The sequence below is a fragment of the Bacillus rossius genome, chromosome 5 (genome assembly GCF_032445375.1).
Source record: "Bacillus rossius redtenbacheri isolate Brsri chromosome 5, Brsri_v3, whole genome shotgun sequence".
Classification (NCBI taxonomy): Eukaryota; Metazoa; Arthropoda; class Insecta; order Phasmatodea; family Bacillidae; genus Bacillus; species Bacillus rossius.
Genome location: NC_086333.1, coordinates 60793315 through 60821255, shown reverse-complemented (window position 1 = coordinate 60821255; position 27941 = coordinate 60793315). Strand labels below are relative to the sequence as shown.

Sequence of the window (27941 nt, the reverse complement as noted above, 5' to 3'; positions counted from 1 at the left end):
GATTTTTAGAGTGCGTGATGTGCCGTCCGCTCACCCGAGTCGATGCCTGTCTCCTTCTCGATCTTGGCGTACTCGATCACTCTCTCCACCGCCGTCATCTGGTTCAGCACCTCGGTGACCTGCCTGATGCCGTACTGCAGCATCCCGGTCAGCATCATGGCCTGCGAGATGGCGAGGCCCACGTTCGCCCCGAAGTACTCTGCGGCCAGCGAGGGCAAACAGACCTGAACCACCTGGTGACCGCTTCAGAGAGAACTCGCCGCAGGGGAGACTCATTCCTAGAGACCTGCGAAATTCACGGATTCATTTCGTGACATGCTACAATTCAAATTATTATACCTCAGCGCTGCTTCTATCACAGAGAAAAAGGTTTGTTTGAATCAAACAAATATTTGATTATATATGGCGAAACAAATATTTACCTGGTGGAACAAAATATTTTGTTAGCTCAACCAAACTCGGTAAGTAACAAAAATGATTTGTTACACCTAACCAAATATACATTTGAGTTTGACAAAATCATTTTGTTGGGTGAACAGAATCTTTCCTACTACAAAATATTTGTTTGAATTAACAAAATATATTTATTTCGCCATATACAAACAAATATTTTGTTGAGACAATAAAACCTTCCTCTCAGTGTACCACTGGTTCACTGTTAATCTGGAGTAATGAGGGCCAATTAGAGACCCTCGCTCAAGGAAGTGTCGAATCACAGACAATCAGTCGAGACGACTCACAAGTCAGCAGCCAATGAACAGGTGGCATTTGCCCGAGTGTGTAGAGTGTAGTAGAGTCTATCCTGGAGGTCATTGAATCCGCGAATTTTGCAGATCTCTACTATTTCAAACAATCCCACGCACCTGCGTATGTCCTCTTTTTTACGAGAGATTCCTTTGGAAACCAATTTCAATGCTACAAGAAATATATCGTAACTTTGCACAACACATTGCTATGGTTATTTTTGTAAATATGAGAGATAATACTCAGTATTTCTTACGAAAATTGACGCATAATTTTATATTTTAATATATGTGTCATTCAAGAATATTTTTTTTAAAACATAAAAAAAATTTAACAGAATATTCAATAACTTGACTTAATTTGTTTTATTATGCTTATCATGTGCGCAGGTAGTACTGGAAAGCTATTCAGAGAACGGTATAAAGATTACTTTGACTTTTGGTGGTTTTGCGACAAAACAAAGCCTAAATTCCTGGGTAACAATCTGAACTCAGTATTACTGTGAACACTATTTCTCAATGATGCAGTTGTTTTCGTGTAAATATACAAATGTACAATTATCTGTGATTTTACATTAATTTTCCTGTTCCATTTACATAAAAAAGTAATTTACAGTGAATGACATTGTTTCGATGGTCTATTTGTGTTGTTATGTTATCGCTCCACTGTCTTTGTTACGTGGGAACGTTGGGGTGCTACCTGACTCGAACATCAAGAAGCTGAACATGACCGCTCCCACGAACATGTTGCTGACGAAGTCCAGCCACATGCCGTACGCCATCATGGTTGCAATGGTCAAGTGCCAGGCGGAGGTGTGCAGGTCCTGGGAAAAAACACGTGAGCCTTTTTTTGATGAACATTTCTCTCAGCTGACGTATTGCCTGTACACAAACAAATGTGCGCGTGGAATCCACGCACCACAGAAGTGAAACTTTTTGCTTTTTAGGTATAAATAGAGATAAATAATTTTCCTTCTCGATAAAAACATATCCACATAAAAATGAAAGATAGCTATAAACTCAGTTGCACAAATCAATAACTTTTTTTTTTCACACGAATAAATAAATTTTAGATTTTAAATAAATCAAATAAAAGAAATATGGCAGCGTTAATCGTCAGCCGTCATGAAAACTGAGGAGTAGACAAACACATGCAGCGTTACGAGAATTGCGTAGCATCACTGCTGCGTAATTTATACCTCTCCCCCCTGCAGTCACCCCTTCCGGCCCTTACAACTAGCATATAGCATGCTACGCCACGTACCTATCGGTCTTCCCAATCGACCGCTAGTGCATGCGTTGGAGTGGCATCGCCGCTGACGCACTCTCCTGCTCTAACGGTTCCCCCACCACGTACCTAACTATCCCCTCTCATGCAATCGGAATTTTCGTAACGCTCGAAAATTGTTGCCTCTTCCGTAAGTAAGTTTCACTTCAAACAAGTTCTTCATATCATTATTGTTTTCACTTAAAAACATAACCTTTTTTGACCTCTGTTCGAATAGCTAGTTAAAATTTGGCCTCGAGATAACCACCTGACTTCAGTATGTAGGAGCAGATTATAACAATTACCACCCATATCTTCACGCAACAAAAAAGAATGATATTGAGTTAAGAACCCTAGCCTTTATTAGGTTAATAAACTTTACAGTATCTGACCAAACATGAATTTAGATTTTCTAGTATGCCTTTAGAAGCTAGTGCCTTTCTGTGGATAACACAATGCGTACTCTGACAATCAGGAGGAATTTTAATTATTTTAGCTGCTAGACCTGTTAATTTTCCTGACATAGCTTTAGCCCCACCTGTACACATACCTGCTCACCTGGACCAGGGAATGCCTACTTTAGCAAATACATATTAATGACGTTAAAGATGTGTGCAGCGGTAGTATTTGATTCAAGTGGTTTGCAGAATAAAAACAACTCTTCCCTTTATTCTTCAAAAAAATTAAACCGTATGAACACAAGTAGATCCGCCATGTTTGTGATCTCGGTGCTCTCATCCATCTGGAGTGCAAAAAAGCGCAGTCTCTCAGTTGTAAAGACAATTTCTCTTCAATGCACGAAGACATATCGTTGAGTCGCCTTTTTACTGTGTTGTTGGATAATGGTATTATTTGAATTTCATTGGTTGCCTTTTCTCCTAATACTGCTTGAACTATATCCATAGCGGCCAGCAGTAAAAGAGTGTTACTAATTGTTTGAGACTTTCCATCTTTTAAAATTCTATAACTAGCCAGGTATGACGCTTTTATCAAGATAGTGTCAATATTAACATATCTTGTCATGCATTGATTTTTTTTTTTTTACATGAAAGTGATTTTCTTTGAAAATTCCATGGGTTTACTAACCAAATCAGAGTGCTTAGTATTTTGGGCCGCTTAAATAAGGAAGGCTTCATATTTTGAATTGAAAGTGTTTCTAAACATACAACACATCGATGAACGGGGTTGTCACTGTTATCTGTGCCAGGGGTAACTATAAATCCGTACTGTAAATAGATTTAATCGTATTTACGTTTGGGTTAAGTTTTAACTTTATTAAACACCATCCTTAGATGTAGAAGGCATCGTCAAATATCGCTTCATAATTTACTATAAATGCACAGCAGCTCGATGAACACAACACAACAAATGTAGTGCACAATCACGTAAGCTCTTTACGCGTAAACAAATGTTAGTATTTTGAGGAAACTGACATTCGCCATCTGTTAGGTTCAAGACTACCGCTCACACTGAAGTCTAAACATGACAAAGGAAGTGGATGAGTCACTGATCACTAGAAATGTGTAATTTCCCAAAGTTGCCACGTTCCACTAGTGGTACGCGTACCACTGGTTGGGAAAAAATGATTTTAGAGAATTACTTGCGGAAGGTTCATGTGTATGATATATTCGTATTTAATTTGGCATGTTAGTAGAGAAATCTCAATGTTTTTTTAATCAAGCAATAAAACGAACCTTTTGGGTCGCTTACATGGCTTACGTTGGCTCATACATGACCGATACATCAAATAAATGTACTACATAATTGTAGGTCTTCAAATTTATAAATACAATAAATAAAGCGCATAATGAAACATTTAATGCTGCAAAATAGATATGAGCGTCGAGGGCTTTTCACATGGACAACTATGTGTAACCCTTTCGCGTGTGACTTCTGGACAAACTCCATTTGTGCTGTCTCGTAAGGAAAATAAGGCTGGAAACATTGTTTACGAAGAAATTATATAGTTATGGGCAGTAGGTGTTAGTATGTTTAATTTTTTTAAACCCTGGACACTTACGAGGACTTGATATTTATAAATTCTTACTTATTAAATCTGAATTACGTCACATTAGTAGATCGCATTCGTGCGTCGCCGGGACGGGTCGCAAGTAATGTTATACCATGAAACACACTTGTGGGATTAATATCAATATAATCGCCGCAGTAGCCTACGTGTGAAATACCAGTAATTGCAAGAATACTGGCAAAATTGTTCGAATTTATGAGATCATTTATTCATTGACTCGAAGCTAGCGACCACTGCGACATTAAAATACACGCTAGTTGTGTTGGGAAGCTTTCGAATACTTAAACGTCCTAGAAACGGCTGATTGTAAGCCAATGATGTCCAAGCGCATGTCATGATTAAAAAAAATAATGGTACGATATTCACGAGAAACTAAAATTTAATTGAAACAATTTTTGACTACAAAATGAAAAAAAAAAAGGTTGTTTATATTTTCTTGTTAAGGAAAATAGTAAATATTTAAGTTGCGTAGTGTTAAAAATATTGTGACGTTGTAATGTTTATCTTCTTATTCTGTGTGATGTAATGTATTGTAAGAGTTAATTTTTCTTAGTCATTCGATCAACATTCCAAAAACCATTTTAGAAAAAAAACTTTGTTTAATAAAGTGCATGGGGGAGAAACTCTAATTGCCAAGACTGAGACATAGTTTTTAAAGTAGTTTTGGGTCCATCCGCTAGATAGTAGCTTTAAAAATATAATACTAACGTGCGTACATTGATTTTTAGAAGTAATGCAATAGCTATTATCAGGAAAATATACCAGTAAAAATTAGTTCACTTTATTTTGGTAGCCATATATTTAGTGGCGTGGCATCCAGAAATACTGCATCTCCTACTCATTCATATAGAACATGAATTTTTATTACAAAACACTATAAGTATTATTTTTTTGCACGGTTCTCCCATGCTGTATGCTAATGGGCGGCGTCCTTCGGAAGTGGCACGACTATAAAACCCCCATTTAATAAAAATAATAAAATACGAATGCTCCTTCTTCATTCGCCTTTAAACCTATACGCCGACAGTTCTTCCACTATAACTAGTGAATAGACGTTAATATAGTTACATTATCCTATATGCTATATTATAATATATTATAGTATTAAAGAGGAAAGAAAAAAAAGTAAAAAAAAAACACAACCAAAATACCAAAAACATTGTATTAGTAATACTAATTTAAAGTATCTCTAAGGCATGTTAGCATGGCCTCGCCCGTGCAACATGCATTTATTGTAATATGCTTAGTTTGTAGGATGTCTAATTTTCTTTCTTCTAGTTATAGGTGCTGCTGTCTGGAGCGGATGTGAGTGGTTCGTGTTTAAACTCACCGCCAGGGGCGCTTGCGTCCCTGGCCATCAAATTCCAGTCCCGGAGAAGACAACAAAGCGGACTATGAGTCCAAGTGCCCAACCCCCGCATGGTAGACTCCTACTCAGACCAACTCTTCATACAGACCATCCTCTGTCTCCTGTACTTTCCTACATTTAATGTATGCAAACTTGCATCCCGCATGAAAGTGCCCAGGGTTTTCCCTGTGTCTATGCAGGTTTTACCTGGGCCCAACTTAACTAGTAGTTTAGACTAGAGATAAGAGTGAGGGGAGTTAGTCATGGCAACAATCGCTGCCATGGCTGGCCAATCCCCTCCTAGCACATGATGCATGCGACCCTCTCCCTGCATGGCTAATCCCAGCATGACTAAGGCGTGATAGGCTTCGGCCTGAGATGGACTTAGGTCCCTCCCTAACCCGGACCCCTCCCAAACACTTAGTTTTTAGTTAGGTTAGGAAAAAAAAATCTCCCAAGCAATTACTCGTCAAGTGCTAGTAGTTGTAGGCCCACCCAACAGATAGCGTCACATGTCGCGCGAAACAGAATGTCAGTTTCCATGGCAAGAGTCTCACTTCTGTCAACTTGTCCTTGTTATGTGAATAGAGTGCACGCACCTGGTGAGAATCAAACTCCTTCTTCAACATTTGTTGCGCCCTTGAGCACCTGATCGTCGCCAGGCCATTGAAAGATGCTGACACGTGTGAGAACACGGGACTGCGAGCTGTAACATGGGCATTGTAATAAACTCGGAGGCGTACGATATAATTGCACATAACATATAATGATGTACCAATTATCTCATAAACAACGATGCAGGTTCTGCCATGGGGGAGAAACTCTAATTGCCGAGACTGAGAACTAGTTTTTTTAAAGTAGTTTTAAGCCTTTCCTCTACATAGTATATTTTGTAATATAGGTACAACTAACACAGCCACATTGATTGTGAGAAGTAAAGCATCAGCTATTATCAAGCAAACAAATAAAAAAAATGAGTTTACTTATTTTTGGTAGCCACATTTTTTGTGGTGTGGCATACCAGAAATACTGGATCATTACCTTTTTAAATAGAACATGCCTTTTTTTATATAAAAAACTAGTAATACGTTTTTTTCCATAGTTATTTTGTACTTCAAAGCTATTAGCAAATACGCTAGAGGCAAACACCGAACAGCTCCAAGATTTTTGTGCTAAAATTAAAATTAGATGGCAGACGGTATGCCTGGTATGAACAATGTAGCTGTTTAATACATATGGTACCAACATTATAACAACTAAAATAACTTTCTTATCCCTCAGAAAAACTTACTTAAAAATTATACAGATTTAGCGAGGGAGGAGAAATAAACCTCCATTAAATTTCTTAAAAAAGAAGTTAATAGTTTAACACAATAAAATATGATTTATAATTTAACGTATTCATATAAAATAATTCTGTAGTTACACCTCTTACCGCTAGGTTATTTTTCACACTATCGCCTGTGTTGCTAGCATATAGCTATTCGGTATTCGTCTCTAGTGTAATTGCTATTAGAAAATATTGGAAAGCGACAATTTGGGAAACTGGTAAAAATATGCGAGACAAGCGACGTCAACGAACCTGGCGTCGTGAAGTGTACCTACGTTTTTAAGTGCGTGAAACTAGACGCAATAGTGGCATCTAGTGGTGTGCAGTTTAAAATAGCTAGCAATCAGTGCGGTTAAGTGACTCGCGCATTGCTAATATGCCAGAGTTCCCCATATTGTCCTATTACGATATTTGCTATTAGTTTTCGAGTAGTTAAATTATTATCAATATAATGCCAACACTTTTGGATTTGAACTTCCCACCTGAGATTTTTTGCTAGTAGTTATAGTTATGGGTCCAACCAACAGATAATGTCACATATCATGCGAAACATGGTTTCAGTGGCCACTTTAGAGTCGCACAACATATATCCCTCCTTGTTCTATGGTTTCTGTCCATCAAAGAAGGGCCAGTTGAATTACAATCCCTAAATGTTTTATGTGTATGAGACCATACTTGTTTATCTTCTTAGTTAGATGCAACCAACAGTGAATCACAAAAAAATATAATAAAATGAAAAAATAAAAAATATATATAACATTCTGGCTTGTGCTAGAACTCTATACTTGCTGAACGAAGGAGAAGTTCACAAGATAGCAGAAACTATTATTGTAATTTTTAAATTTTTTAAATTTTGTCTTCTATTTTAATTTTTTTTTTTGTGATTTATGATCTTTTTTTTAGGGAAAGTGCGTTTGTTTTTTTCCGTGTGCTCCTGATTATTCTTCTCAATATTTTGTTTGTTTTCTCTATGTGCTCCTTATTACTCCTGCCAATATTTTGTTGGTTTCTCCAAGTTCTTCGATTCATTCATGGTGTCGCTTCTGTTGGTTTTCTCCGTGTGCTTCTGGTTATTCCTGGCGAGACTTCTGCTGATGTTCTTCGAGTGCTTCTGATTATTTCTGAGAAATCAATCTCTGCGTGAAAATTTTTTTACTTAATGAAACATGGAATTATATTCAGAGTTACATTCAATTAGTGAATTTCTGTTACTAAATCGGCACTTACAATAATTTTATCAGGTGGAATCGAAACCAAAAATTGTTAATACTCAGTCAAATAATAAGCGTTAAGATGGCTGAGAAACACTATCATGCAAGACGAACTGCCTTCTCCTTGCTTTCTAGCGAAGCCATCCTTCTCTCGCGATCGTTAGTGAGCGTCCCGCATCCCACATAAAAAATAAATTATATTTACCTCAACACAACACGTGCCGCCATCTTTTGCAAGAATCGGGACTACTCGCAACAAGTTATTTGCATGGGATGAATTACTCTTGCTGCTGAATAAAGCTATTGTAGCCAGTTGCAACCTTGAAGTCTGATAGTCTTGTTGCCTCGTAGCCTTATAACCTCGTAGCCATATAGCCTCGTAGTCTCGTAGCTTCGTAGTCTGGTAGTCTCGTAGCTAGATGAAGCCTCGTAGGCTCGTAGTCCCATATTCCTGTTGCCTCGTAGTCTCGTTGCCTTTGTTGACATGTAGCATCATAACCTTACAGCCTTGTAGTCTCATAGACTTGTAGCTTCGTAGCCAAGTCGCCTTGTAGTCAAATGTTGGAGAAGTTATGCCTAAGACAGCTGGAGCTGATGACTTTTGGAGCCAATGACGGCAGCCATAGACTGTTGGATGCATTGTATCATATCGCATCTGGCGACTGATCGTATCCATGTGGCAAAAACGTAACACTGCGGGGAGAACGTATCACTGCGGCGAGAACGTATTCCCGCTGATTTTAATGTTCGTGCACATGTAGGGCCTACATCCTTTTCGTTAAATACCTATGTGTCCTGAGTGTCGTTGCGTATTCGGTGTGCATTGCATGTTCATTGCGAGTCATTTCTGTCGGTTGCGCTTACATTGCGTGTCCGTTGAGTGATCATTAAGTGTTCGGTGTGTACACTGCGTGTCCAATGCATGTCCATCGCGTGTCAATTGCATGTTCATTACGTGTCCGGTGTGTACATTGCTTGTCGATTGCGTGTCCAGTGTGGACATTGCGTGTCCACGTGTGGTCATTCTGTATTCGGTGTGACTGTGTGTCTTTTTTATTTCCGTCCAAATGCGCGTCCTTTTCGTTAAATGTGCTTCCTTTTTTAACGTGCTTCCTTTTTAAATGTGTATTATTTTTTAATATGCTTCCATTTTTAAGTGTGATTCCTTTTTTTTAGTGTGCTCATTCTTTTCAATGTTTACGAGGCTCCAACTAGCTACCAGCCTACGAAGCTACGAGGCTACGAGAGGCTACATGGCTACGAGGTTACAAGGCTACGAGGCAACAGGACTTTCAGATTACAAGGCTGCGACTGACTACAATCGCTCCATTCAGCAGCAAGAGTAATTCATCTCATGCAAATAACTTATTGCAAGTAGTCCCGATTCAAACCTTCAAATAATAATGATAACTAGGTTAAATTGTGGACGCCTTAATGCTAAAAAAAATCAAAGTTTGAAAAAAAATATAGTCATATCCTTTGAAACGAATCAATATTTTCATCGAATTTAACCTAAAGAATGAGAACATGACTTGGTATCACGTTATCACCAGGGCCGGTACAAGATAAATTGGCGCCCTAGGCGAAACACCTTAATGCCCCCCCCCCCCCGGGCCGGACACCCCAAAGAAAAATTTTCCTTGCCTCAAAATACATCAAGTAAGCCTAGATTTTGTCAACAATCAAATGTAAGCAGGCTTGTGTTTTTTATTACTTTTTTACTTATTACAAATCATAAACAGGTCACCGTGGACTTTAAATAATTACTTATATCAATATAAACATTCCAAACTGTTACAAAAATCCATTTTCATCTAGTTTCAATAATCGTTAAACATATTATATTAGCTGTTATGTGTCGTGCTGCGCCGCCCCCAGCTACTTGGCGCCCTAGGCGGTTGCCTAGTTCGCCTATATGGACGCGCCGGCCCTGGTTATCACAAGGACATAATCCTTGACAAAAGTGGACAGGAAAGTATAACGTGAACACATGGCGATGGTTCGGAGCTCTGCGAGGCCCTGCGTCGCAGTGTTGCCAGATCGAGCAGTGGCTTACTTGCGCCCTCCAGCCTCTTGATGCCCTGGGCCGTGGCCAGGTACACGCGGCTCAGCAGGTAGTACAAGGGCGCGACGCACGCCATGGGGATGATGAGGAGGTAGTTCACGTACGCCACCATCGCCAGGATCCCGGCCATCGTCAGGAAGATCTGCACACACGCACGCACGCGCGCACACGCTCACTCACTCACGTCGGGCCACGTCATGCAGCGAGGCGGCACAACTCTCGGTGCGAGGAGCACTGGGTTCGAGTCCCGGGAAAGAGAAAAAAATAAACACGTGAACGAGTCTTTTAGTACTCGCCGGGAATGTGTAACATCTCACCTCGGTAACGAGAAATTTCATGTGTTCTCGTGTTGCAAATACATTTATAAATTAAAAAATCTGAAATTTAACGTGGAATTCTTTAAAATTATGACGAGTGTGATAAATATATACACAATATTTGTGTTTTCAACTAAATTTCTTGACACGAATCACACGTAGTTTACGCACCCGACGCTGGAATTTGTTCCCGGATCAGCTGCGTCGACTATTAATTAGCCTCAAATTTTAAACTATGAAATTAAATTGCTCCGATGAAAGCGAAAAAGGACGTTTGAAAAATACTAAACCCAGCTTTGGAAATGGAATTTTACTTAAACTATGACCATTTCTAGATATAAAATTGGATGTTGGTACGTGTGTATGTATGACGTTGATAAACTCCGACACCGTTCAACCAATCGCGATCGCCATGAAAAATGGTATATACAGATATTTGAACACGGAGAATATTTTCGCGATATTCGTTTTGCTATAACTCGCCACTAGATATCGCTGCAGCGCATCAACTACTAATCAACAGATCGCCAAGAAAATTGGTGTATTGTGTTTTTTACTGTCCTTAATCCTCAACAACCACAAAAAGTGATTGTGACTGTGATACGTATTTGGTGAGTAATATTAAAATGGAATACATTTTCAAACGCTTTATAGATACTAGATCACATACAACCCATCCAGTTGAGATATATATAGATATATAGTTTGTAGTGCTAAAAGGACACATTATGACAGAGAAATCATATGGTAGGGAAAGTTATATTTTACGAGTATATTGTTTAATAAACAATTTTTTTCCTCACAAATGTTGATATCAGCTGTACGTTAAACGAGTTGTCACCTCAAAGACTGCATTTATACCGTTAAACTAAACAGCATTGCACATGAATTACATAAATGTTAATTTTTGGTATTACTATTCGATTGCTGTTGGTGTCAGCACCCATATGCAATTTCGAACAAAACCGATGATAACTTGGAGAGTTAGCCTTAGATCTCCTGAGAGCGTGTTACCAACCGGTATCGTTGAAGAAATTGTACACAGTATTTTTTTTTAAATGAAGCAGAAATATCATGTAAAATTACAGATATGTGTAAATTTTTACATCTATATGAAAACAACAACAACGCGATAGTCGCGATTTACTTGCAGGAAACAATTTCAAGAACTCTATATGGACTATACCGGTTTTTAAAAGACTATTATTTGAGATTTTAAAACAATTTTTATCATCAAGTTAATTTATTTTGATTTAATTTGTAAGTCAAAAGTTACTTTAATGATATTTATTTTTGTTAATTTAATAAATACTTGCGAGTTTGGGCTGGTTATGAAACGTAAGGTTTAAGTTAGCAATTACCGTTAAGGAAAATACCTAAGTGTTTGGTATTAAATATTAATAAGGTATTATTTTTAGTTTGGTAATAAACATTTTGAGAGGAAGTTTTTTTAAACAATTAAAATTGTTACGTGAATCATTAAAACGGAATTAGACTGTTATCATTTAAATAATACGTTTGCGTGAGGACTGTTAGTGACGTCAGGGGTGAGGCGTAAAGGGGTGAGAAGGGGAAGTGTGAATGAGGGCGGAGGGGAAGAACTGTGCGCCGGACGCTGCGGAGACTGGACTCAGCACGGTGCGTTTCTCTCACGCAAAATTATGTTTTTTTTTTCGCGTAGAAAGTGAAAAAAAAAGTGTGAAATGCTGGAGAGACGAGTCAACGAAGCCAAGCAGGTGGGGTGGAAGAAGTAGGCACGCTCTGTCCTGTTCGTGTCATGGCACGCTCTGTCCTGTTCGTGTCATGGCACGCTCTGTCCTGTTCGTGTCATGGCACGCTCTTTCCTGTTCGTGTCATGGCACGCTCTGTCCTGTTCGTGTCATGGCACGCTCTTTCCTGTTCGTGTCATGGCACGCTCTGTCCTGTTCGTGTCATGGCACGCTCTGTCCTGTTCGTGTCATGGCACGCTCTTTCCTGTTCGTGTCATGGCACGCTCTGTCCTGTTCGTGTCATGGCACGCTCTGTCCTGTTCGTGTCATGGCACGCTCTGTCCTGTTCGTGTCATGGCACGCTCTGTCCTGTTCGTGTCATGGCACGCTCTGTCCTGTTCGTGTCATGGCACGCTCTGTCCTGTTCGTGTCATGGCACGCTCTGTCCTGTTCGTGTCATGGCACGCTCTGTCCTGTTCGTGTCATGGCACGCTCTGTCCTGTTCGTGTCATGGCACGCTCTGTCCTGTTCGTGTCATGGCACGCTCTGTCCTGTTCGTGTCATGGCACGCTCTGTCCTGTTCGTGTCATGGCACGCTCTGTCCTGTTCGTGTCATGGCACGCTCTGTCCTGTTCGTGTCATGGCACGCTCTGTCCTGTTCGTGTCATGGCACGCTCTGTCCTGTTCGTGTCATGGCACGCTCTGTCCTGTTCGTGTCATGGCACGCTCTGTCCTGTTCGTGTCATGGCACGCTCTGTCTTGTTCGTGTCATGGCACGCTCTTTCCTGTTCGTGTCATGGCACGCTCTGTCCTGTTCGTGTCATGGCACGCTCTGTTCTGTTCGTGTCATGGCACGCTCTGTCCTGTTCGTGTCATGGCACGCTCTGTCTTGTTCGTGTCATAGCACGCTCTGTCCTGTTCGTGTCATGGCACGCTCTGTCTTGTTTTTGTCACGGCACACTCTGTCCTGTTCGTGTCATTGCACGCTCTGTCTTGTTCGTGTCATGGCACGCTCTTTCCTGTTCGTGTCATGGCACGCTCTGTCCTGTTCGTGTCATGGCACGCTCTGTCCTGTTCGTGTCATGGCACGCTCTGTCCTGTTCGTGTCATGGCACGCTCTGTCCTGTTCGTGTCATGGCACGCTCTGTCCTGTTCGTGTCATGGCACGCTCTGTCTTGTTCGTGTCATGGCACGCTCTGTCGTGTTCGTGTCATGGCACGCTCTGTCTTGTTTTTGTCACGGCACGCTCTGTCCTGTTCGTGTCATTGCACGCTCTGTCTTGTTTTTGTCACGGCACGCTCTTTTTTCTGTTCGTGTCATGGCACGCTCTGTCATGTTCGTGTCATGGCACGCTCTGTCCTGTTCGTGTCATGGCACGCTCTGTCTTGTTCGTGTCATGGCACGCTCTGTCCTGTTCGTGTCATGGCACGCTCTGTCTTGTTTTTGTCACGGCACGCTCTGTCCTGTTCGTGTCATTGCACGCTTTGTCTTGTTAGTGTCATGGCACGCTCTTTTTTCTGTTCGTGTCATGGCACGCTCTGTCATGTTCGTGTCATGGCACGCTCTGTCCTGTTCGTGTCATGGCACGCTCTGTCCTGTTCGTGTCATGGCACGCTCTGTCCTGTTCGTGTCATGGCACGCTCTGTCCTGTTCGTGTCATGGCACGCTCTGTCTTGTTCGTGTCATGGCACGCTCTGTCTTGTTCGTGTCATGGCACGCTCTGTCCTGTTCGTGTCATGGCACGCTCTGTCCTGTTCGTGTCATGGCACGCTCTGTCCTGTTCGTGTCATGGCACGCTCCGTCTTGTTCGTGTAGAGGCACGCCTTCTCGACGAGCCGAGCGATCTACAAGAATTTATCAGTATCCTAAAATACTGAGTTTTGGCAAATTGATGGAGGTTTGCCTAATTTCTACAAGAGTCTACAAGTATAAACCACCCATCGACGTTTCTCTGTGAAAACGTCGATGCGAAGTAGCGGTACTTGCCTTATTTAACCAGTATAACCAGCAAAGTCAACTGTAAAAGGTATTTATGTGGTTTGGACTTAGAAGTTGTCAAAGCAGAAACTATTTTCCACGCGGATTGATGGAGTAACTACTCTAAAAAGTCCCGTAAACTCGATATGAAAATTTTCATGTGACTGTGTAAATGGCTCAGAAATTATGATACGGGTCTAGTCTAGAATAAGCTAGTTTAAAGCTTTTAATTGTTCGTAAGAAACAGGGGTTAGTAATTATATAGTATATATATATATACATACATATATATACATATATTTACATACATATATATTGAATCGCAGAAAGCTATTTTCAGCGTAATATATAGCTGATAATTAGAAAGATTATAATTGGAGGTGGTTATGCTTTTGAGGGATTATATTTTCTCTGAATTTTTATATATTTTTTAAATCATATAAAAAGTTCAATATAATGATTTGCGCTATGTATGTCTGGTTATTATGTACAATTTGTCTGTATGTAGTTTCGAAATGTTTATGTCTATAAATGAAAAAGTTCAAGGAAATAAAAATAACTTTGAGAAAATCAATATAATTAATTTAACTCGTCTCCTACAATTTTTCCTCTGCTAAATTTAGTTTTGGGAACATCCAGTGAGGTTGGGAACAGTGGGTAATTTGCAAATAATAATTTCATTTCTTTGGATACTTATTAGCGCTACTTCTGGCCGGGTGTTCACGTTGTAGTCAAGGCCTATAAGGTCCGGTTTTGGATGCACTATATCATTAAAAAATAGTGTTTCCAGTAAGATTGAGCTCAGATTATTACCCGGACATTTATGCTTTGCGTTATCCCAGTACCTCCAATAATTAAAGTTATTTGAAAACCGTTTCCTGAACAGCTTTCCAGTATTAACTGTGTACATAATAAGCACGATACAACAAAATGATGTCAAATTTTTGAAAATTCGATTGTCTTTTCCGTGGTTAAAACAAGTTATGCTTGAATGAAACATCAATTTAAATATAAATATATGCGACAATTTTTGTAACAAATACTCAGTGTTGTGTCGAAAAAAAAAGGTATTCCACATATGCAAATATAACCATAGCCATGTGTTGTAAAACGTTATGATATCTTTCTTGTAATATTAGAAACTATTTCTTGGCAACTGGTTTCCAAAGAATCTTTTGTTAAAGGACACGAATTTTTTTCCTGTGTACAGCGAAAGTGGCAGAGTGGAAGTCCACCGCTCACTGTAAAGATTCATCGAGGAAACTGAGTGGGCCTGGTGGAAGTAAATAATGAAATAAATACACCTGACTAAAGTGGTCCAGCTGGAGACTTCAACCCAAGAGTAGAAAAGAAACCTTCCCCAGGGAGGTCTCAGCTGTCGATCAACAGCAGTTTCGATCATTCAAGGTGGTAAGAGATTTCAATGGGTGAATTCGTTAGAAATAACTTCCAATAAAAAGGACTCCTTCTCCTCGGAAGGCCTGCGCTATCGACAGCAGCAGCTACATTTACTAAAACCAGGAAGAGTTTTAAATTCGCACATTCGTTATCAACTTTAAACTACAGGAGATTAGATTTTTACTTGATCTCCGAGACGTAAGAACTAGTTTTTCCTGGCTTTGGCTTTAATTTGGCAGTATCTAAAATTAAAATAGTCATTTTATTTATACCTTATTACTGCCATATGAATTTATACGCGTTGCATGTACTTAAGAAGTTAAAGGGATTTCTCACAGTATTTTATTTTCCAGACGAAAAATCAACATGATAGTTAAAAATTTGTTTTATAATTATTGGAATTGTGAATTTCAACATATAGATACTAGTCCTGTTGCGTTTGTTGGCTTTTATTATTCTTTGTCGACCCATCTGTTCATTTCAATTTTCCTATTACTATTAGATGGAGTAGTTTTTGTGTGACGGCCCAGAAAACAACTCAATTTTACTTGAATAAAAATAGAAAAAAAGTAAAACTATGCAATTATTTGCTAAAAGCGCTCTGCTTAATATAAAATAGTATGTGAAATGACCTAACACTTAATATAAATTATGTGGTTCTGTAAAGCAAGAACGCTTGAACTCTTGGCTCAGTTGTTAGCTTCTGACTCGTGAGATAAACGTCCGAGTTAGATTCCTGACCGGGTAGTTAATTTTTTATTTGTGGGAAATTTCCTTATTTTTTGTCCAGGACCGGGTGTTGTGTTACCCCTTAAACTCCATTGCGGAAGGCAATGGTTAAACCATCGCAGTATCACCTAGCCTAGAACGCCCCAGTCACGACATGGCCATATACCCGTGGCGATGAATGGGGTTAAAACCACCCGCGGGCTGATCACCCATCATCATCATCATAATCATTACCATCACCATGATCACCATCGTAACAACCACATAATCATAATCAACCACCATAATCATTACAATCATCATCATCACCATAAACATCACCATCATAACAGGAAAAACGTAAATTAACGTGACTAAGCATTAACGCACGTTCAGCTCAATTTATGTATCGAATTATATATCTGATCTTTACAAGTTATTGAATTATCAATTTCCTATATATAAAATTTATAATTAGAAAAATAATAAATAACAAAAATATATTTATTGAAATAATATAAATAAAAAATCCATAAATGATTAAACAATTTAATTTAAGCTACCGTTTTACTATAATAAAACTAATATATATATATATATATATATATATATATATATATATAAAACTTGAACTGGTAAGAATTACAGTTTTGTGACAGTAAATTTTATTAGGAAGTAGATAAATTAGCAAGGCCAAAGACGTATGCTCATATTATGCTTGAGACAATAATATACACAATTGGCTCCAAGAAAACCATTTTCTTAAAAAACTATTAATCACTTCTTAATTTTATTGTGTAACGTCGTAGCTGTCGAAGAGGCTACCTTTTTCATTCCACATTGTTTGTTGTAAATGCACAGCTAAAGAGCGAATATAACTATTGGTTACCTGCACAGCTTCGAAAATGAACGCTGGTATCAGTTCGTCGATTGTTCCCATGTCTTTGGAAAATCTGTTGAGAACTCTGCCTGGGGGAAAAGAAAATAACTTTCAGGCACGAAGAAGTAAACATATAGGGACCATGTAAATGAAAGGAGGGTGCATAATATAATTTTTTAAAATATTTTTGCCAATTCTTTATTGCATCAACTAGATAATGCCCGTCATGCGTTGCAATGCCTCATTACACATTTTTGTAATTTGTTTGAAGTAGATACACATATTCAAAGGATATCTCTATATCTCTCTAATTCTCTATCTCTCTATTTCTATAAAGCTCTAAATCTCTAAATCTCTAAATATCTCTATCTACAGTCACATACACATATATCTATATACTTTTATATATCTTTTTATCTCAATCTCTATCATTCTTTATCTCAATCTTTATCTCTCTTTAACTCTCTATATATCTATATATCTCTTTATATATCCCTCTATATCCCGCTCATATATACATATATCTATACATCTCTGTATATGACTATACATCTCTCCTTATCTAACTCTCTATAGCATTCTCTATGCCTCTCTCTATCTCTCTTTATCTCTCACTATCTCTCTATCTACTTTTATATCTCTATTACTCTAGCCTCTATCTTGCTCCATCACTCTATCTTTCTTTTATATTTAATTCAATTCTCTCATGCGTGTGCACTCATACACCAGAAACACACGAACTGACGCTAAACTACATGAAATAAGACGATTTGTTGAAACGACTCGCTCGACACCTTTTGTTTATGTCACAAATGAACTGAAATGTCGCTGTTTGTATCTGATTCAATTCAACTCTGATATGCGTGCGCTCTCATACGCCAAAAACACACGAACCGCGGCTAAATTATATGAAGTACACACATTTGTTGAAACAATTCGCGCACCACCTATTGTAAAATGTACAGATTCAGAAACCTTCGCGGTCATGCACATAACAACTCACCAGTTGCATCACAGGTATGGAGAGGAAAGGGTGTGTGTGTGTGAAGACACTTTCCAAGACTTTGGCGGGCCGAAATCGACTCACAAGCCATGGGTTTGAAATACCACGCACGCCAGTTGCGCAGGAAGAATTTATTTCGAGTCCATCATTGAACCGCTAATTTTTATTAATTGTTATTAAGAAGTTTACAATAAAGTCGCTATCCACGTCTGTTTTTTGTTTGCTTATTCATTCTAAACTATGTAATGGTTTTCTATGTGGTTTCTACCATGATTTATAGCATTTCTTACGGAAGATTTATGTGTATAATATATTTTTTATATTACATTTAAAGATAGTAGAGACATTTCTATGTTTTGTAATCAAATCATAAATCGGCGCTAATAGGGCGCTGACATAGCTTACTCTGACTTAAACATAACTGAGACATCAAACTAATGCACTTCATATTAGTAAACACATGTCTATCTATATTCTAAGATGAGCAGCAGTAACCATTTTTATCTTTCAAAATTAGTTAAACAATAATTATTTACTTTCGAAGCTATTTAGACAGACATAGTATTAATCCAAGTCCAATTTAATTAGTTACCCTAGGCATTTAATTTATATAACAGACCTTTACACGATATTATATGCGATCCATTAAACTGTACTTTTTAGCGCAATGTTATTTAATAGGTACCAAATTATTATTGTCGCTTTATCTGTTTTACCTTCTTCATACATGTTAGTATGTAAGCCTATATACATTACAAATATATCTGACACGAGAACTTGATACTTGTGGTAATTACATATTAAAATTAAATGACGCCACATTAGTAGATCGCATCCGAAAAAAAAGCCGGGGTGGGTCGCTAGTTTGCCAATACATGGCCAAATAAAAAAAAATTGCATATAATTTGTTGATGGCACCTAGTCAGTACGTTGTTGAGGTCATTAAATCTCGTGTCATTTTGTTTGCTCAAGCATGGACGTACCGGGGAGGGAGTTGCCGCATTCTCCCCCTCCCCCAAGGAACCTGAAAGCTCTTCACTGTGGAGAGGCAATCGTGATTGTGAAACACGCCGAAAACCAGTTTTAATGAAAGCTTTTTGAATGTTACAAAGATTTCCGCTTATTTCAGGCATATAGGCGTAGACCGCCTGATGAGATGACATATGTACGTTACCCTCCACCCCACTTGTAAAACCCTTCGGCCGCAAAGTTCTTCGTCAAAAATTTCAACATTAAAAAAAAAAACATGGGTGCGGGCCGCTACTCGCGTTAGAAGTGAAACTTCACAGATACTCTGCAATATTTGAAACACGCGTATTCATGCGTATCTACTAGTGTCTCTCCATGTCTGCGATGCAAAATAATAATGGATTAATGAGTCTGTGACTGCTAAAGTATGGTACATAAATCCTATTGGATACATCCAGACAAATTGTCGCAACTCTAATGCTAACACGGGATACAGTCTCTGAGTTTTAGAGTTTAGGAGTGCGAATTACGAGAGTATGCAAATGTATGAGAAATTTTAACGTTTACAAAAGTATTTGAATGTATTAGGTATATTAAATCATGCGATACGTTTCAAATCTTTAAACGGATGTAAAAATGTTTCAGTTTAAAACATAAAAAAAAAAAAATACCGCACCCTCGAACAATATTCTTTACATACGTTGCTCTCGTTAGCTCAGGTACCTCAAGTGCCTCCGTTACCCTGTGACATAGATGATACCCTGTGATACTGATGGTTGGTTGCACGTTATTTTTTACAGAAAACAACATGGTTTTGTTTACGAGCTGAATCTGAAAGTTCTGTTAGCAGTTTTCAAATGGCCTCTTGCACGGTGTGCACCGTGGCACAGGTATGATTAGCCCCACTCACTGCACTAACTGATCCATTAGTTCCATCATTGTAATTTTTTGTTGTTAATTGAACAGAAATATTAATGTAAAATTACAGATATTTGTTCATTTACATGAAAACAACAGTATCACTACAAAATACTGTTCTCAGTAACTCTACGTTCGGATTCTTTCCCGATAATTCATGATTTATGTGGTCCCAACACCTCCAATAGATGAATACATTTCTAAACGTTCCGAGGATAGCTTTCCACGTATATAAGCATAAGAAAACAAAATAAAGTCCCATTATTTTTCCATGTTTAAAAAATATATGCTTGAATGAAACATCAATTAAATCAGAGGCGCAACAACTAAATTTCCAAAGAGGGGGGGGGGGGGGGCAATATACCTTTTTATAAAGAATCATCGATCCCCCCTATTGAAGCGGGGGGGTCCGGGGGTCCTCCCCTGGGAAAAGTTGTATTTCAAGGTGGAAAATTGTGCTATTTAAGCAGTTTTATTATCTAAAAATTTATTACACAGCACTTTCTTTGCTCCCGTTTGCCCCCACTTCAAGGTTTCAGAGGGGGGCAAAATACCCTTGCCCCCCCTGCTGTTGCGCCCCTGAATTAAATATATATAATTACGCGCTAACTTTTGAAGGGTAAATGTTCAGAATGATGTCGGAGACGGTATGGGAGTCTCACCGGAGGGGTTGGTGTCGAAGAACCGCATGGCGCCCCTGAGCATGCAGCCGAACATGGAGTCGTGCAGGTTGATGGACGCCGACATGCACACCTTGAAGAAGAACACGGTGCGGAACAAGGTGAAGACGACTGTGCCGGCGATGAGCGCGCCGTAGATGCACATGGCGACCTCCTGGGAGAACACCACGCCGGTCTCCCCCGGGCCCAAACCCTCGCGCGCGGTCTGGTTGTCGCGCGTCGTCAGGCTCTGTCGTAGCTGCTCCTGGTTCGTCCTGCGGGTACAATCCCCGACCAGGTCGATCCTTCGTTCGTGCCAGTGGCGGATCCAAGGGGGGGGGGATGGCACCAGGGGCAAGTGCCCCCCCCCCCACCTCCCGAAAAACCAGTTGTCTGCTACATTAAGGGGTGCTGTCATAACTTAGAAACACACAACTTAGAAACACACAACTTTGAAACACATAACTTAGAATTTTCTAAGTTATGACTTTCTACGTTATGACGTTTCTACGTTGTGTGGTTCTGCGTTGCGTGTTTCTAAGTTATGATCGTTCTAAGTTGTGTGTTTCTAACTTGTGATAGTTCTAAGTTGTGACTTTCTACGTTACGACGTTTCTAAGTTACGTGGATTTTTCCAAGTTTTCTAAGTTATGACAGTTATAATTTGTGACTTTCTAAGTTATGTGTGGTTCCCCTACATTAATATATTGCCGAAAAAAATGATTGTTTCTGAAACCAATGAAATATTCCAATATAATTAATGAATTTATTGTAGAATCATGAAATCTGGTGGTTGGATGTTATGTGTAGTGTTGTGAGTAGATTAAATACAAATTTAGTAAGTTTTAAGACTTTTTTTTTCTCTGGCTATTCTGAAATAAATCTTAGAGTGCCCCCCTCCGAGGTGAACCTCTGGATCCGCCACTGGTTCATGCAGTGGGGGGATTCTGATTCGACACAGTTTCTTGGACGTTACGCCTTTGCAGTTTTTCACTGCCTTGTCAAGGGGCAAAAAAATTCGTAAATACAAAAGACGAAATGAAAATGGAAAAACGAAACCACAGAAAAACAAGCCAGCCTCCTTAGAACATTTTTAACTCGCAAAGTAATTATTCCAGTCTATATTAAAAAGGACCACTATCGTTAGTAATATCATTTACTGCGGAGTTAGCAGAAAAAACGTTCGAGCAAAATCATTTGAAATGCCCACATACACATTCAGTAATAATACATAATAATATCTTTACAAAGATTCTGATGCCAAAACAGATAAACACAAACGCTGGATGTAAACAGGTGTTATGAACAACACAACGACGACAGCACAGAAGAACACAATGGGCTGACAAACGTTAATTTTTTTTAAAATTCGTAACCGTGATTAATGGTGGTTGAGTGACGGGACACCACACTGTGTGACGGTGGGGACGGCTACCAGAAAGTGACCCAGTAGTCGGCGCCGCTGGAGGCCGCCTGGCCGGACAGGAGGGACAGCGCCAAGCCGAACAGCGCCAGCGATGACCCGCCGGCCTTGAAGTACTCCCGTATCACCGACGCCTTCATGCGGCCCTTGGAGAGCAGCTCCCCCTCGTCCGTCGACCCCTCGTCCTCGCTGTCCTCCTCCTCCTCGTAGTTGCTCTGAGCCATTATGCACCGCACAGCCTCAAACACCGTGGTGGGACAACAAGGGGGAGACTGTGACCAGCTGCCACCGGCGAAGCGCGGTGCTTTCTAGCTGTTTCACACTCCACGCCACTGTAGCCAGTCTCACGCACTTAGGTACATTCCAAGCCACCGGGTTCACCACAGTCTCTTGTCTCGCGTGTTTCTTTGCCAGTTTCCCGTATTGTCCCAATTACGACATTTGAAAGCCTACCAGTCCACAACCCGAACAGTTCCGAAGTATACCAAAGTAAGGTTATCATCGTAACTAAAATGAAAAGTTGGTTACGTTAGGTTAGAGCCATTTAAAATGCACCATGGACAGGAAATACATAAATCATTGCCATATATGTTGTTTTTACTCGAGCGACCGGAAAACTTCGAGATACTTCGGTTATGTTCGGGTAAGGCTCGAATCGCTGTGAACTGTAGGGATCCCTACGAACCTTACTGCTCTTAAAGACCGCGGTCATGCAGACAGGTCTGTTAACTTCCTATTGTTGTATACTTGGTGTGACGGAAGAACACGACTTGGGAAAATCACTTTGGGATGAGACCCGGTGTGTAATTAGCATACATTTAGGGTGTTCACGCCTTAAAACTATACAGTGCACTGGCCAGCGAATTCTGAGGAAAAAAAATTCATCAAAATTTAAGCACAGCATAGTGTGTAGACACTGGATAGTTCTGAAGTAAAGCTTCATTTCCGTAAAAACAAAATTGAAATCCTTATCTTGAAGTGTTTTTTTCCCAATAATTCTCTAAGAAGGCGTTGTGGTACTTCAAGTATTTCACCAGTAGTATCGGGGTTCAATGTTAGGATAGGGTTACATTATCTATTACAAATACTGAGATATCGTGAGAATGGCAGGTTGGGTTAGGTTAGGCTGTATCTAAAATACTTTAAATTAACGTAGGCTGTTGATTAATTTAATTATAAAATGTGTGAACATTACTAGACTCAGGATGAATTATTTTTTCCTGAAATCAAAACATTTTATATTCAAAGAACAGTGTCTCACCAATTAAACCGTACAATAGTATCTACTTTGTGTGGATTGAATCGAGTTAAATTTTCAACACTGCGTGGCTGAATGATTCTATAACCTATGTAGAGAAGATAAAACCGAAAATAAAATCAAACATTCTTTTGCTTTGAGTCTAATTATTTTCACACCTCAGACATAAAAAAAAAACCATGGCCGTCATGCGCGTTAAAAGTTAAACTTCACAGATAAGTATGATAGAAAACTTTTAGGGTACTCTAATATTTTTAACACGCGACGTCGGGTCTATACAGATCGTCACTATTCCTAGGCCATCATGAGACTTGAGAGTTTACAGTCGCGACTTACGAGTTGCGGAAGTATGCAAATGTATGCGAAAGTATGTAAAAGTTTGCCAAAGCATTGTAAAGTATACGAAATCATACGCTGGTGCTGCCATCAATAACACGCTGTAAAAATTATTCAATTTATTAAAAAAAATGTAAAACGTCTCGGAGGGCTGGTTACAAAAGTGTCTCTCCTCCAGACTACCAGACGCTCGAGAGTTCTAAGCAGGGGCGTAGCCAGGGAAGGGGGGGGGGGTTAGGGGTTCAACCCCCTTCCCCTTAGTACCAATTCTTTAATTAATTTCTTATTCATCACTCAAACAGATTTCATATTAAAATTAATACAACTTTTACCATTACAATATTTAAATTTAAGAACCGAAAACTGCTAAAATAGCACTATTTTACACCTTAAAATCCAAGTTTTCCCGGGGGGGGGGGACCCATGCTTCTTAACACCCCCCATACACAAATCCTGGCTACGCCACTGGTTCTAAGGACTTAAATGACACTAAGTCATGGCTCGTGCACAGCTACCTGGATGGAGTCCACGGAAACCTTCCTCCTGAGGAGAGCGGCCACGCTCTCTGTCGGCGCCACCTTCTCCGCCTCCTGCTTGGTCAGCAGACTCGAGAAGTTCACCTTCCTGGCCAGCAGCTCGTTGTACGTGCCCTGGTCCTCGATTCTACCCTGCAGCAGGAACAGTTATTCTTACTCAATATGTTGTTTTGGACATCCGCCATTTGCTGATTACAGTGTACGGCATGAGAAACCTCAATAACATACAAGAAATAATATCATCTGGCATCGCCTGATTTTGGCTGTTTTGCATATATTTATCTATTTTGTGTGTTAATACATTTTTCTTATGACACACAGTGTGATCAGCAATGGCGTATGATCAAAACAACATCTTAAATTTATCTTCCCAGTTGCAAGAATCATTAACTTCAAAGCACATTTTTTGTTGTTTTAAAACCGTACCGCCCACTTAGTTATTTTACTTCTGAAACCTTCGTGTTATTGCACATTTGATTGATTTTAAAGAAATACATGATATAACAAAAATAAATTGTTTATAAAAGGGGTCTTCTACTAAGCAAGTCTTTATTTGTTTGTTTTTATGAATCTAAAAGCAATTTTTAAGTCAGTCCTAGCACGTACTGAAAGCACGAAATCATCTGGTTTGCAGTTTTGGGTTAACCGTTCGTATGTAACCTTAAATTCAAAATCTCAAATTTTAGTAAATCATTATAAATAAATAAATAAAAATTATTTTTTCCCAAAAACTTGAAACATTAATGTGTGTGGTTTTGGGGAAACCTAACTTTTATTGATGTAATGAATGATATACTAGAAATAAAGAGTCTTCCTTAGTAGAAAACATTTTTTTATAAACAATTACTTATGTTTATATTATGGTCTGTCATAACATTGTGTGAAAACAAACCACCAAATATTAAAAACAAAATAATATAGAATACCTCTTCTTTAACATAAGACCGAAAAAACAATAACCTCAGCAAATTTTCAGGGCAATCTGCAGTGGGGTTAGGAATCTGTATGGGTATCTGTCCTAAAGTTGTAGTCACTCCGGTAAGCAAGTGGTTATCAAAATAAACCGTAGCTGTATTAAGGCTAATGATAGAAGGTTGTTTTATATCATGCAAGGAACTCGCTGGGAGGATTCTTAAAACTGTCGTTTTGTAGTGAGTATTGTTAAACCAAGATTTTAGCAACACGTCAGCAAGTTTTTAGAGTTAAACTTGGTTATAATTATAAAGTGTTTCATCCAGGTGTAACGCTAGGATGGGGGTCATTCTCATTTTGATTCCAAATACTCATGTTACTTACTTTGCAAATATTGCACACAATCATTCCATAACTTCTCATCACCACGAGAAATACTAAATTATGAGAATTCGATTGTTCTTAATATTTTCGCTTCAGTATTCTTTGCAACGAATTTAACATTACTTTTTCTGGCATAGTGAAATGAAGCAGGATATTTAAAATGTAAGGCACCATTCTGCTAATTAAAAAAATAATAAAATGTATATTTCTTATATAACACGTTTTTAAAAACGGACTAAAGATTATTAAATAATTTCTCCTAGCCCTTTACATATTTATAACCCCATAGAGTCCTAACTCCACTACAGACTGTCCTGATAATTTGTGATTGTGAATTTTTAATAGCTTTGAAAATAGTTATAAGAAGTGCTCTTCAGCAAATAGTTATTCAAAATCAGAAATTAGGAAAGCCATGAATCCACCACAACAGCAAAAAAGAGAGCATCTTCCTAATAAAGCTTTCATTCCTTATGTAAAGGAATTTCAGACCAAGTGACAAGTTCTTAGGAAGCATGAAATTCATACAGTTCTCAAACCTATAAATAAGATTGAGGTGTCTCTGATATCTGAGAAAGACAAAACTCCAGCCGAAAACCTAGCTGGTGTATACAATATTCCATATTCTTGTGGCAAGGTAAAGAACATATCAGCGACTATAAACATGAAAACCTACGATCAGCTATAGCAGAACACTGCTTGTAAACCAGACACAGCATTGATTTTGATTAATTCCACATCATGGCCAACAAACGACAATACAAGAAAATATACATTCCAGAATCAGTAGAAATTTTAAAACACCCAGGAAAATAATAAATAGAGAAGATGGCTACAAATTAAGCAGAACATGGGATCCAATCTTCAGAAAACCTCATAACCTAGTGCTGCATCTAATAAAAGACAGGTCGCCTCGGGTTGGCCAAACAGCCCAGCCAAACAGAAGAGAAAAGGCCATCTGATTTGCCAGCATCCCCAGCCAATAATAGAAGCCCAGCTCTGAATGGCCAAACCAACAGGCCGACCAGACCAAAGGAAGGGGCTGTGATGGGCCCACAGATGCAGCGAATCGGGAAACACTTCCCTCTCAGGTGAGAGTATTAAAGGCAGAAGAACTTGTAATAATCTCAACAACCCATGCATGTCCTGTGTTCTAGGAGTCTCGTTGGAGCGGCTCGCACAGCTTTACACTACACGCCACATCCGAGATTAACTAGGTCACTTGACATTTCAACACACCTAGAATCCTCTAAATCTCACCATCACGACTCAACACCACGCCAGTTAGCCGATCTAACTGGTGGGGAGCTTCTCTCCCCCGCCAACGACAGGTACACGTAACTTTTCTAGCATTACACTACAAGCCAGGGCACACACAGGCCCGTGTGCCGAAACCTATCCCACAAGACACGCGCCCCAGCCACTGATCCAAGTGATTCTAACAAAAGTGTGGGGGTTCACCTGAATTAACAATGCACCAAGCGAGTTGTAGAAAACCTCTGTTTCTGGTCTCGCACATACTGAATGCCCCGGATGGCAGTATGATGGATCGGCGGATTACCTCAGTGGGATGTTGGAAACTGCAATGTCGACCGCATCGTCAGCTACAACCCAGAAGCCAAGCTACTCCGGTGCTTACGTATTAACGCCACCGCAGCTACATATTTGGAATATTGTAAAATCACACGAAGGGTTGGTTAGGTCAGGATAGCTACATCTTAAATTGGTAATTCCTAAGCAAACATGAGATATATTTTATAGTTTTTTTTTTATGATAGCTGGAGTCCGGAAAAATTCGCGAATTCATTTCGCGATAGGCTAAAATACAAATAGTTATACCTCAGTGTTGCCTCTGCTATTGGTTCACAATTCACCTGGATGACTCTGGGCCAAAAGAGAAACAACCGACCAAAGCTTTATCGAATCCACAGGCTACTACGTTGGGACTTCTCACGAGTCAGCAGCCAAAGTGTGGGTTACATTTTTTGACCGAGTGCACGTAGAACTATATGGAGTTCATCCTACAGGTAATCGAACCCGCGAATTTTTTCCGGTCCCTAATGATAGCTATAATAAAACAACCAGGGGCGCAACAACAGGGGGGGGGGCAAGGGTATTTCCCCTCACCATCCCTTTCTGAAACCTTGAAGTGGGGGCAAACGGGGGCAAAGAAAGTGCTGTGTAATCAATATTTAGATAATAAAACTGCTTAAACAGCACCATTTTCCACTTTGGAATACAAATTTTCCCGGGGAGGGGGGGGTTGTCTCAATAGGGGGGATCGATGATTCTTTATAATATTATAATAAGGTATATTGCCCCCACCCCCTTTGGAAATTTAGTTGTTGCGCCCCTGAAAACAACCAACCATCCTCGATGTTATTTTTAGCGCAACTTCTGATACGGTGGCGTTAATACGTGAGTACCGCTATTTCACATGTGCTAGACCTTTGAATATATATACTGCATAGAAGTCGCCAGCCCATTTTAAAATTTCTAATACGGTTTGAAGTAGTTGGTTAATTCACCGCCGCAATCGCCACCATCTCTAGGGCATCGACTTG

At 39.4% G+C, this 27941-nt stretch overlaps 1 protein-coding gene across 1 annotated transcript in view; it reads right to left on the bottom strand.

Moving 5' to 3' along the window:
* Positions 1–27941, bottom strand: part of LOC134531876 (ATP-binding cassette sub-family C member 4-like) — a 69484-nt gene that overhangs the window by 9636 nt on the left and 31907 nt on the right. The window contains exons 12-19 of the mRNA XM_063367885.1: positions 24064–24216; positions 21967–22169; positions 20535–20806; positions 16992–17071; positions 9985–10135; positions 5987–6093; positions 1444–1567; positions 35–199 (exon numbers count right to left, since the gene is read on the bottom strand). Coding sequence (XP_063223955.1) covers positions 35–199; positions 1444–1567; positions 5987–6093; positions 9985–10135; positions 16992–17071; positions 20535–20806; positions 21967–22169; positions 24064–24216 — 1255 coding nt within the window. The remainder of the gene's footprint in view (positions 1–34; positions 200–1443; positions 1568–5986; positions 6094–9984; positions 10136–16991; positions 17072–20534; positions 20807–21966; positions 22170–24063; positions 24217–27941) is intronic.